The sequence below is a fragment of the Dendrobates tinctorius genome, unplaced genomic scaffold (assembly GCF_039654945.1).
Source record: "Dendrobates tinctorius isolate UK_male_01 unplaced genomic scaffold, ASM3965494v1 ptg000164l, whole genome shotgun sequence".
NCBI lineage: Eukaryota > Metazoa > Chordata > Amphibia > Anura > Dendrobatidae > Dendrobates > Dendrobates tinctorius.
The window spans coordinates 4,609,160-4,622,050 of NW_027361831.1; the positions used below are offsets into that span (position 1 = coordinate 4,609,160).

A 12,891-nucleotide genomic window follows, 5' to 3' on the forward strand; every position below is an offset into this window, starting at 1 on the left:
CTCTCCCGATGCATCCGGTCTCTCAAAGCTACAGTTTTCAGGTTATATCCTCAGCGATCTCATCCATGTTAATAGAAGGCGCAAACCCGGGTGTATCCAACCAAGGCGCCCACATGTCCTCCCATTCCTTAATTGTACTTCTCTTTTGATACACATATTTCTCCATATCTATATTAACTGCATCGGTAACTTCCGTGATTGTGGGTACTGAAGATCCCCTCCAGTGAGCCGCCACTCTCTTACCGCTGACGTTCTTTCTGATCGAATCGGTCACTTTTCACGTCTTTTCCATCTGGCCCAGACCGACATGACAACTCCTCCAGCCAGGACTCGGCTACAGAGAATACAACAACGACACGTTTCACTTCTCATATTCCAGCCCCATCACCATGTATCCCCAACCTGCACAAACCCATCATCCTGCTGATACCCCAATACTGAGCCGCTGCTGCCGTATGTGTCCCTATTACAGCACCTGATACCCCAATACTGAGCCGCTGCTGCCGTATGTGTCCCTATTACTGCACCTGATACCCCAATACTGAGCCGCTGCTGACATGCGTCCCTATTACTGCACCTGATACCCCAATGCTGAGCCGCTGCTGCCGTATGTGTCCCTATTACTGCACCTGATACCCCAATACTGAGCCGCTGCTGCTGTATGTGTCCCTATTACTGCACCTGATACCCCAATACTGAGCCGCTGCTGCTGTATGTGTCCCTATTACAGCACCTGATACCCCAATACTGAGCCGCTGCTGCCGTATGTGTCCCTATTACTGCACCTGATACCCCAATACTGAGCCGCTGCTGACATGTGTCCCTATTACTGCACCTGATACCCCAATACTGAGCCTCTGCTGCTGCCATATGTGTCTTTATTACTGCACCTGATACCCCCTATACACACACGGCTCTGCTCCACACCCCCTATACACACTCGGCTCCGCTTTGTACACCCTGTACACACGGCTCTGCTCCGTACACCTCGTACACACGCGGCTCCGCACCATACACCTCGTACACATACGGCTCAAATCCGTACACCTCGTACACACGCGGCTCCGCTCCGTACACCTCGTACACACGTGGCTCTGCTCCGTACACCTCGTGCACACACGGCTCCGCTCCGTACACCTCGTACACACGCGGCTCAGCTCAGTACACCTCGTACACACACGGCTCTGCTCCGTACACCTCGTGCACACACGGCTCCGCTCCGTACACCTCGTACACACACGGCTCCGCTCCGTACACCTCGTACACACGCGGCACTGCTCCGTACACCTCGTACACACACGGGTCCGCTCCGTACACCTCGTACACACGGCTGCGCTCCGTACACCTCGTACACACACGGCTCCGCTCCGTACACCTCGTACACACGCGGCTCCGCTCCGTACACCTCGTACACACGTGGCTCTGCTCCGTACACCTCGTGCACACACGGCTCCGCTCCGTACACCTCGTACACACTTGGCTCAGCTCCGTACACAAACGGCTCCGCTCACCCCATACACACACGACTCAGCTCCTCCGTACACCTCATACATGCATATCTCTGCTCCGTACACCTTCTACACACATGGCTCCGCTCCGTACACCTCATACACACACGGCACTGCTACATCCCCCCCTGTAAACCAATCCTGAGCCCACACAGAAACTTACTTCACCTCATCCAGCACCATGACAACCAGCACAGCAGAGTCCTGTGCTGAAGCCCCTGATCATGTGACCCCCTGACTCCTCCCCTCCTGTGACCTCATCACAGGTCCTGTGCACACAGAATGACATTGCTGACTGTGAATGGGGGGCGCACTGCTGGCACCGGGGCCCCCCACCGCCTTCTCAGGGGCCCATAACGGCTGGGCGGCAGAGTAGGGAGATCGATTCTCCCTGCTCTGCCGCAGAATGTAACTGTATGGGCGCGCTGTGCATGCCGATACAGTTACAGTAGCGTAGCTCAGTGGGCCCCTCAGAGCTCGGGGCCACCGCCCCCTCTGCCCCCCCCCGGTAGCTACGCTACTGGAGAGATCTAAAAATGGCAGTTTGGAGAAGGCACCCTTCTAATATCAGGGACCTGGAGCAGTTTGCCAAAGAAGAATGGTCTAAAATTCCAGCAGAGCATTGTAAGAAACTCATTGATGGTTACCGGAAGCGGTTGGTCGCAGTTATTTTGGCTAAAGGTTGTGCAACCAAGTATTAGGCTGAGGGTGCCAATACTTTTGTCTGGACCATTTTTGGAGTTTTGTGTGAAATGATCAATGTTTTGCTTTTTGCTTCATTCTCTTTTGTGTTTTTTCATTTAAGACAAATTAAATGAAGATAATAATACCAAAGAATTTGTGATTGCAATCATTTTCAGGAAGAAACGGAGTATTATCTGACAGAATTGCAGGGGTGTCAATACTTTTGGCCACAACTGTATAGTCTTGCATTAAAAACACCAATGCCATGTGGAAAACAGTGATTGCTTTTTTGTCTTCAACTGCTGCATTGATTTATGGTCCTTATGGTGCTGGTGTTTTTTTGGCAAGATATATTCTTGCATTAAAAATAACAATGCCATGTGGAAAAAAAGTGATTGCTTTGTCAACTGCTGTCTTGATCCTCTTTTCACTCTTGCTCCGGATGATACTGTTGTTTTCGCTGCTACATATATTCTAGCAGGAAACATAACAGTGTGCTCAGTATCAACAGTGACTGCATTGTGTCTACAATTTTATTTGTGCTGCAGCATTGACTGTTTGCAAAGTTCTATCCGGTGCGTGTGCTGATAATTAAGTTGCCTTCAGTGCATTTTCTATTTTTTTTTTTTTTTTTTCCCCCAACAGTGAACAAAATCCGCACACATTGGCGCTCGATGAAGGACCGCTTCAACACTGATGTTCGTGCTGAGGGACAGGTTCGGAGTGGTTCAGCGGCAAGGCGCAGAAGAAAGTACCGCTATCATCGCGAGTTGGCTTTCCTTAGACCGGTCCTTGCCAGCAGAGCGCAAGTTTTTTTTTTTTTTGGTTTGTTATTGCTATGTGCTTTTCTATTCCACAGCTGATGCCTCTTGTTAACGCATGATACTAATGGTTTCCCTTTCTTTCCACAGCACTTGGAGCAGCACCCTGCAACCTGTCCCGGGAGCGGTTCTTCATCAATCGACCTCAGACCCGTCCCAGCCATCCGACAGCCAGGAAGCATCTTGCAGTTCAGCAACACAGCTGGTGACCAGGAAGCTGGTCCATCAGGTGTTCCCCTGTCCCAGGTCTCTGTCACTGGTTATGCGGGCACTACCCGCCAGCGGCAGAGGGCCTCGGACAGGCCTGTCATGCCCGAGTTCATGTTCTTGAGTGAGGCCTTTCAGGACAGCCTCAAGGCGCTGTCCGCCAGAATGGAAAGCGGTTTTTCCCTGATGGAACGTGGTTTTAACCACATGGAACACCACTTCCACTCTGTTGACCAGCGCCTTGACCGTCTGGAGGCCGACCTCAACAGACCAGCGCACCATTTTTTCAGTAAAATTGAACAGGGCATGGCGGAACACCTTAGTCCTGAGCAACAGCTGAGTGTGTTACAGGCCTGCAACACTGCTTACTTGCAAGCTATGCAGCAGAATCGGTATGAGCAGCAGTCAGTGGTGTCATTTCCAACAGTTCCACCGCTGACTCGCTACACCTCCCTACCGACTTCTGCTGCATACCACTGCACGGTCACCTGCATTCCCAGCGAAGCCGGACACCACTACACCACCCCAAGTCTGAGTGCTGCTGGACACTCCTCCGCCACCACCACAATGGCAAGCCCTGCTCCTGTATGGAGCACCACCACAGCACCACCAGCTTGGAGCCAAACCACCACAGAACCTGCTTGGGCCACAGACACCACCAGTCAACAACAAAGGAGCACCGCCAGCACTCCTCAGCAACAGAGCACCGCCAGCACTCCTCGGCAACAGAGCACCGCCAGCACTCCTCATCAAAGGAGCACCACCACCACTCCTCATCGTAAGATCACCGCCACCAATACTCCTCCTCGGAGTCCCCCAAGAACTTTGGCTGAGATACCAGACAGGCAGCCTCCTGCTCGGAGCACCGACCCAACTTTCTCCCCTTCTAGGAGCACCGCCACTGCCACTTCTATCAGCACCGCAACCGCCCCACAGAGCAGCAAAGGGGTGATCCGCATTCCCTATTTTACGGGACAACGACAGAGTCCACCATCACCAGGCGGTCAACCAAAGTAAGGCGGTCACAGGCTGCAAGTCGCTCCGGGCAGGATCTTCCTGCGACAAAGAAAAGAACAAAAACAAAACTTTGTTCGTCCATCCACCCTCTCCTCCGAATGTGTCTCAACCTGCCTCCATGTCCATTCCAGAACTCCCTTCCCCCAGTACTTTCGTCGCCCCTTCTCCTAGAACCCCTTCCTCAACCTCCAGTTGTTCCTCGTCTCTCCACACACCCAAAGTATCCCAATCTTCCCCCAAACGTCATTCCTAATGAAAAAAAAATTTTTTTTATTTTTTGTTAAAAAATAAATGTGCAATTGTGCTTTCAAAATATTTTGATTGGCTACTGTGTCAATCGCCGACTACACACACTGCGCCGTACACACACTGCGCCGTACACTTAGCGTTTTTGCCACCAGATAGCTCCATTCCTGAGACATGTTTCTTGTGTCAGTCTTGGAGATATGTGTTGTCAACTAAACAAATCTACATGACTTGTCTTTTCAACAACAATCTCTACATTCTTGTAATATTGCACAGACTGGATCCAGCAGGGTTCCACAACTCTAGTCCTCAAGATACACCATCAGATCATGTTGTATGGAATTCTCTTTTTTTTTGTGCTCTTGTGAAGCAGTTAGCAAAGGAGCTAGGGATTTCATTACAACATGATCTGTTGGTGGCCCTTGGGGAGTGGAGTTGGGGAACCCTGCTGGATCCAGTCTGTGCAATATTACTAGAATGTAGAGACTGCTGTGGAAAAGACAACTCATATAAATATGTGTTGTCCAAAAAACAAAACCAATCTACATGACTTGTCTTTTTCACAGCAGTCTCTACATTCTTTTAATATTGCACAGACTGGATCCAGCAGGGTTCCCCAACTCCAGTCCTCAAGGTCCACCAACAGATCATGTTGTATGGAATCCTCTTTTTTCTGGGCTCTTGTGAAACCGTTATCAATGGAGATATGGATTTCATTACAACATGATCTGATGGTGGACCGTGAGGAGTGGAGTTGGGGAGCCCTGCTGGATTCAGTCTGGGCAATATTAAAAAAATGTAGAGACTGCTATGAAGAAGACAAGTCATGTAGATTGGTTTCGTTGACAACACATATCTCCTTGACTGACACAAGAAACATCAGTAATGGAGATATCTGGTGTATTGCACACACTAAATTATGGAAGGGTTCCCCAACTACAGTGTTAAAAGCCAACAAACAAATCATGTTTTTAGTAATTCGATGTGAGTTACAAAAAAAAAAAAAAAAAAGGGAAACATGATCTGTTGGTTGACATTTAGGACTACATTTTTGAAACCCTGGCATAGAGGATGGTGTTGAGTGCAAGGCATATCTATTGTTACCTGATACAGTTGTATTATCTCCACCATCGCTGTTAATTGAACACACTGTAGAGATTATAAAGGTAATACAACTTGTGTGTGTGTGTCACCTACTCAGGAGTATTAGTGAATTCATGATGCACAAAACACAGCATCATAAATTCACTGATACACCTGGCTACTTGCTAATGGTATTGGGAGTGTAAAAACAGAGAATGCACTCAGTACAGGTAGCAAAACAGTTTTTTTATTAACATACCAACAACATGCAATAACATTTTTTTACACCATTTGCTCTTGCCATTCCACCCGTCCTACATCTGAGTTGAAGTAGGCCGCAAATTGGTCCCTCATTTGGCCAACTTCGACGGATGACCTGAGAGGGTGCTGTGTAAATTCAGGCAATGGATTAGGAGCAACATCATCAAGATCAAAGCTCGGGTGTTCTTGAGAAATTACAAAATTATGTAGAACAACTCAGGCCTTGACCACCTCATCCACTGTTTCCAGTTTCAGATTAATAGCTGTGCCAAGAATGCGCCATCTAGATACAAGTATACCAAATGCACACTCTACTGTTCTCCTGGCCCTGGTGAGCCTGTAATTATAAATTCTTTTGTGGAGGTCCAAGTCCCAGCTGGAGTAGGGTTTGAGCAGGTTTTGGCACATCTGGAACGCTTCATCACCAACCATTACAAATGGCTGTGGCGGACCTTTGATGTTGGGAAGAGGCCGTGGCATGGGGAAATTGAAGTTGTTGCCATACAACCTCCTGCCCATGTCCGAGGTCTTAAAAGCCTGGGAGTCATTCCCACGGCCAAATGCTCCAATGTCCACTGTAATAAACATAGTCTGCAACCGCAATGGCCATCAGTACAGTAGAAAAGTACTTTTTGTAGTTATAGAACTCAGAGCCAGTTTTTTTGGGCTTGATAATCCTGATGTGTTTCCCATCCACCGCTCTCAAACAGGGAAATTGCATACAGTCCAGAATCTGTCGGCGATTTCCAACCACTTTTCTGCAGTTGGCATGGGCATGAATTCGGGACAAAGAATGTTCCACAAAGCCCGGCAGGTGTCCACAACAATTCCAGACAAGGTGGATATTCCAATCCGGTACTGGAAGTGCAGTGACGAGAGGGTCTCTCCAGTAGCCAGGAATCTGTGACAGAAAGAAAAAATTTAGAGTACATGTCACAACAAAGAAAATTCTGCATTGGTTTTGCAAAACTACATACCGTAATGTGACCAGGAGCCGTTCCTCAGGAGTAATCGCACGCCGGAGCTGCGTGTCCTGTCTCCGGATGACTTCTTTTACCTGACCAAGCAAATAGTGAAAGGTTTCTTTGGTCATCCGGGTATAATCAGTAAATTTCTCCGGGTTTGCCTGGAGCTCGCTGTAGAGGGTGTGGAACGCTCCACGGCTCTCCCGGAGTTCAATAATGGGATGTATCCACAAACGCCGCTGCTGCCGTCTTCGCTGCCTCTCTCCCTCTGTTCATGGCAACCAACTGCATAAGCCTGAGCCGTCCTCGTGTCCAGATCCAAGTAAAAGTCAAAGCTCTTCCAGCGCAGATCCATGTTTCTCAAGTCAAATGCAAGCAAATGTGAAGAATTCAGCTGTAAACAGGGGCTATATAAAGAATTTCAATACGCCCACTGCTGTCCCATTGGTGGAATTTGTTGCAAGAATTTTTCAAGGATTTTTTCTCCGGTTTATTGCGCATAAAAAGTGTAAACGCATGAAACTATAGGCCGGTGAGTCTGACTTCTATACCAGGAAAGATCTTTGAACAAATTATTAAACAACATGTATGTCAATACCTGGATAAGAATGAAGTGATTAAACAGAGTCAGCAAGGGATTCTAACTAATAAGTCATGTCAGACTAACTTAATTTCCTTCTATGACGGTATCACTGATTGGGTGGATCAAGGAAATGCTGTAGATATAGTATATCTTGACTTCAGCAAAGCATTTGACAAAGTCTCTCATACAATCCTTATTGAAAAAATGACTAAGTATGGAATGGACAAGGCAACTGTTAGGTGGATTCATAACTGGCTTAGTGATCGGACCCAAAGAGTGGTCGTAAATGGCTGCACATCCAGTTGGAAGAATGTCTCAAGTGGGGTACCACAGGGCTCTGTCCTGGGCCCTGTATTGTTCAACATCTTTATCAACGATTTAGATGAAGGAATTGAGGGTAAACTGATTAAATTTGCTGATGACACAAAGCTAGGAGGGATAGCTAATACTAGAGAAGAGAGAGAGAGGATTCAAAAAGATTTAAATAAACTGGAGAAGTGGGCAGCAACTAACAGAATGGTTTTTAACAGGGAGAAATGCAAAGTACTACATCTGGGCAATAAAAATGAAAAAAGCATATATAGAATGGGAGGAATAGGGCTAAGTGACAGCACATGTGAAAAAGACTTGGGTATACTAATAGATCACAGACTGAATATGAGTCAACAGTGTGATGCAGCAGCAAAAAAGGCAAATGCAATTCTAGGATGTATTAACAGAAGCATACAGTCTAGATCACGTGAAGTCATTATTTCCCTCTACTCCTCTTTGGTCAGACCTCATCTGGAATATTGTGTCCAGTTTTGGGCACCACATTTTAAAAAAGACATCAACAAACTGGAGCAAGTTCAGAAAAGAGCGACCAGAATGGTGACCGGTCTGCAAACCCTGTCTTATGAGGAAAGGTTGCAGGATTTGGGAATGTTTAGTTTGCAAAAGAGAAGACTGAGAGGAGACTTAATAGCTGTCTACAAATATCTAAAGGGCTGTCACATTGTAGAAGGATCAACTTTATTCTCATTTGCACAAGGAAAGACTAGAAGCAATGGGATGAAACTGAATGGGAAGAGACACAGATTAGATATTAGAAAAAACTTTTTGACAGTTAGAGTGATCAATGAGTGGAACAGGCTGCCACGAGAACTGGTGAGTTCTCCTTCAATGGAAGTCTTCAAACAGAGGCTGGACAGACATCTGACTGGGATGATTTAGCGAATCCTGCTTTGAGCAGGGGGTTGAACCAGATGGCCCAGGAGGTCCCTTCCAACTCTACGATTCTATGATTCTATGATTCTATGAAAAACGCTGCGATTTTTTGTAGTTATGCGCACAATAATGCTACAAAAAAACGCAGCGTTTACATGTGCTTTTGACATGCGTTTCATGTGCGCTCCAAACGCAGCGCAAAAAAACGCTAGTGTGAAATTAGCCTAAGAAACACTAAAAGAAATCATGAAAAAAAATGGGGTAGTCAGTAATGCTTACTATTTTAAACCAAGCATAGGGGAAACATTATGGGAGTCACTCAATTCTGAGGGAAAAAATTATGGCATCATGAAAAACAAAGACATGCAATCAATTTTTAGATTTACCCAGTGTCCCTCAGTCCACCCTCACAGTTAAGGAGAAAAATGGTGATGACCAAGTTGCCTTCTTTGATTATGTAATCTGTTGGCATACACAGTCTGTTTTCTTGACACACCAGAAATCAACACTTAAATCCAAAAGCAAACATACAGATAAAAAGTCAATTCATCTTGGCTTGCTAAACATTGTTGTCTGGGTAATTAAGATATAATCTGGTTTCTTCACACTAATGTATCTGTAAAAATCTGATGCCATACTGGTGGTCCATATACTGATGGTCCGTACACTAGTGTTCCATATCCTGGTGGTCCGCATACTGATGGTCCATATGGCATCTGATTTTTTTTTGTGACATCCATCACATTTCAGAGTGAAATTGTGGCATGCCGAATACAGCTGAGAAAAAAAATACAAAGATCTACCCGGGCTTATTATAACATTGGTCTTAGAGCAATCCGATTTTTTTTTATTGAATTGCACTTACACAAGTCATATGCCAGTGTGAGCGCGGCCTTACAGAGATAAGTGTGCCTCATTCTGCCGATCAGTGCAGTTCCCAATCACCTTGGATAGGTGATAAAGGGGTCGTCTGATGAAAACAAGTTCTCTATTCATACATGGAAGCATCGTTATAAGATCCAGTTTCCCCTCATAGTGAGATTTTAGTATTCTTTACACCAGTGGTGGCCAATTTACTTTCCCGAGGGGCCACCTGAGAGTCTGTGACTGTTGTGGAGGCCAAACCAATAGGATGAAATTCTGCTCAGTATTAATATATTACTATTTTATTTTATTTGCACCACTTAATACTGAGCAGAACTAATTCCACTGACTCGCTGCTACATGCTGATAGGGATTGTCACTTGTTTCCTTACTTGTAGCTGAGAATCCACTCCATTTAATTCACTGTTTTTTATAAAATCTATAAATCTGTTGGTCCCATTAGTCAGCCATTGTACCTTCATAAACTGCTACACACAAGAAGATGCCCCCATAACCCTCCCACAGAGTACAATGCCCCCACACAGTACAATGCAACAACGTACGATTCCCCAACAGCCTCAGCCATACACAGTACGATGCCCCCACAGCCTCAGCCACACACAGTACGATGCCCCCCCACAACGTACAATGCACTACAGCCCCAGCGACACACAGTACGGTGCCCCCATACAAAGCACAATGTCACAAAGCTGGGTGCCCCCACAGCCCCAGCCACACACAGCATGATGGCCCCACACACAGTAAATGCCACACATGTAGGATGCCCCCCACAGCCCCAGCCCGTACAACGCTCCCACAATGTACGATGACCCCACAGCCCCAGCCACACACAGTACAATGCCCCCACAACGTACAATGCTCTACAGCTCCAGCCACACACAGCACGATGTCCCCACAGCCCCAGCCACACACAGTACAATGTCTTCACATTGTACGATGACCCCACAGCCCCAGCCACACACAGTACGATGACTCCATAGCCCCAACCACACACAGTAAGATGCCCCCACAGCCCTCCCGAAGTACAATGCCACCAAAATGTACGATGCCCCCACAGCCTCAGCCACACACAGTATGATGCCCCCACAACATACAATGCTCTACAGCCCCAGGCACACACAGCAACTTGCCCCTGTTTTGGTCCCTGTGGGAGACCAGGGTAAACCCTCTCACGGTAAAGATTGTGTCAGGCGTAGAACCTGAAGATGTTGAGATACCTCCAATTGGGGTTGCCAACCTAGGAACAGAGTGTAATCCCGATAGGCTTCCCCTAGAGGTATTGGCTTGAGAGGTGAAAAATATTTTGGGCATAGAACCCGAAGTTGTTGAAATATCTGCAACAGGGGTCGCCAACTTAGGGACAGAGTGTAACCCCGATAGGTTTTCCCTAGAGGTTGTAGCAGTAGAGGTCGTGGAGACCCCACGGAACCCCGAGCTAGGAGTTACCTGGTAAGTTCGGGACAGCTCAGTATGTCCTGCATGTGAAGACTTCCGGTGCATAGACCGCGCTGAAAAATACAGGCGCATGTGCTGTACCGATTATATGCTTTGCCCACAGTTGGGAAAAGCATACTGCGCAAGCACCGGAGGCCTTTTCAATGAGCAAGCGCGGAAAAACTATGGCATCTGTGATATTCACAGATGAAGATTACGTTCAGCAAGCCGAGGGGGGGAGGAAGGCGAATGAGTCCCACCCATCGGACCGGACTGTGGCGATTTCCATACATCTCCACCAAGATAAAAAAGGTATTTATGCATCAAAGGTGCGGGGTCGTGGGGAATCAAAAGTCACAATAGAATCCTTATGGGATGCACAATTGGGTGATATCTTTACATGATATCACTAAAAATGGGTGACATATTCCCTTTAAACAACAACCACAAGACTGAATTCATCAACCAAGGTATCATTTTAAACAGTATAACAGTGCCAATCTGACACTGTCTGTAGGTTACTGTGCACAATCCTGCTGACAGGTTACTTTTAAAGATGTTTGTTCACACACGGTGATTGTGGATTGAAAGAGATTGATGAATGGCAGATCGCTGAAATTGGGATTTAGGAAGAAGATCGAAGAGGAAATGTTGGGTAATTTTTGGGAGGTTTAGGGGGAGGTGTAGCAATATTTCACCTCAAAAAGCTCTGTACTTATAAGATACATTAAAATGTAACCTTTAACAGTTAATCAAAAATAACACCTATACAGTTGTGCTCAAAAGTGTACATACCCCAGCAGAATTTTTGCTTTCTTGGCCTTTTATCAGAGAATATGAACACCAAAACTTTTTCTCCACTCATGGTTAGTGGTTGGGTGAAGCCATTTATTGTAAAACTACTGTGTTTTCTTTTTTTAAATCATAATGACAACCCAAAACATCCAAATGATACCGGTTCAAAAGTTCACTTAAAATTCCGTTGGCAACATGCATGTCTCATCTCCCCCTTTGAAGTGAGCTCCGGCGGTGAGCACACCTCAGAGTCGGGACATGTCAGCTGTTTTCAACAGCTGACATGTGCCTGCAATAGCTGCAGGCAGAATTGCGATCCGCCCGCGGCTATAAACTAGTTAACTGCCGCTGTCAAACTGAAAGCGACAAGCTCTTTCGGCCGTTGGGCAAGAAATACACGCACTGCTGACCCCCGTCACAAGATCGGGGGTTATCGGTCCTTCGGCTTAACAACCAGAAATCTCCTCGAGACCTCTATGGTTGTTGATGCTGGATTGCTATGAGTGGCACCTGGTGGTCGGCGCTCATAGCAATGCAATAATTCAGCTACATATAGGCGATATGCTCATTGCCTGCATATGTAGAAGAGCCGATCAGGCTATGGCAGGTTCTAGCCTCCCATAGATGCTATTGAAGCATGCCCAAAGTTAAAAAAAAGTTTTTAAAAATATTAAAACAATAAAAAATACAAAAGTTCAAATCACCCCTCTTTTGCCCCATTCAGAATTAAAAAAAAAAATATCAAACATACACATATTTTCTATCCCCGCGTTCAGAATCACCCGATCAATAAAAAAAAGGATTAAAGGATTAACCTGATTGCTAAACGGCGTAGTGAGAAAAACATTTGAAATGCCAGAATTACGTTATTTTCGTTGCCTCGACATTGCTTTAAAATGCAATAACAGGCGATCAAAAGATCGTATCAGCACCAAAATGGTATCATTAAAAATAGCATAGTTACTCACCGACAACGGTGTTTCTCGGAACCCATGACAGCACCACGGAGAGAGGGGATCCGCCCATCCTGGACAGGAACCTACAGATAAAAAGGGCGGTACCTCCCCTCCGCCTTCAGTTGGTTACAGAGCATCAGAGGGTCTCCAGATTAGTTAAACAGAAATATATACACAACATTATAATATTGCTTATTATCAAGAAGCACCGTGCCTAAACGGAAACACTCCACAGACAGT

At 46.3% G+C, this 12,891-nt stretch overlaps 1 protein-coding gene across 1 annotated transcript; it reads left to right on the forward strand.

Moving 5' to 3' along the window:
- Positions 1-1,784: 1,784 nt before the first annotated feature.
- Positions 1,785-4,552, forward strand: LOC141052912 (uncharacterized). The gene is made up of 3 exons (XM_073550238.1): positions 1,785-2,132; positions 2,838-2,997; positions 3,104-4,552. The coding sequence occupies exon 3, from the start codon at positions 3,323-3,325 to the stop codon at positions 4,235-4,237; it is 915 nt and encodes a 304-aa protein (XP_073406339.1). The 5' UTR covers positions 1,785-2,132; positions 2,838-2,997; positions 3,104-3,322; the 3' UTR covers positions 4,238-4,552.
- The last annotated feature ends 8,339 nt before the right edge of the window (positions 4,553-12,891 follow it).

Coding starts and splice junctions, on each gene's coding strand:
- LOC141052912 (XM_073550238.1), top strand. CDS start 3,323: ATGCCCGAGTTCATGTTCTTGAGTGAGGCCTTTCAGGACAGCCTCAAG.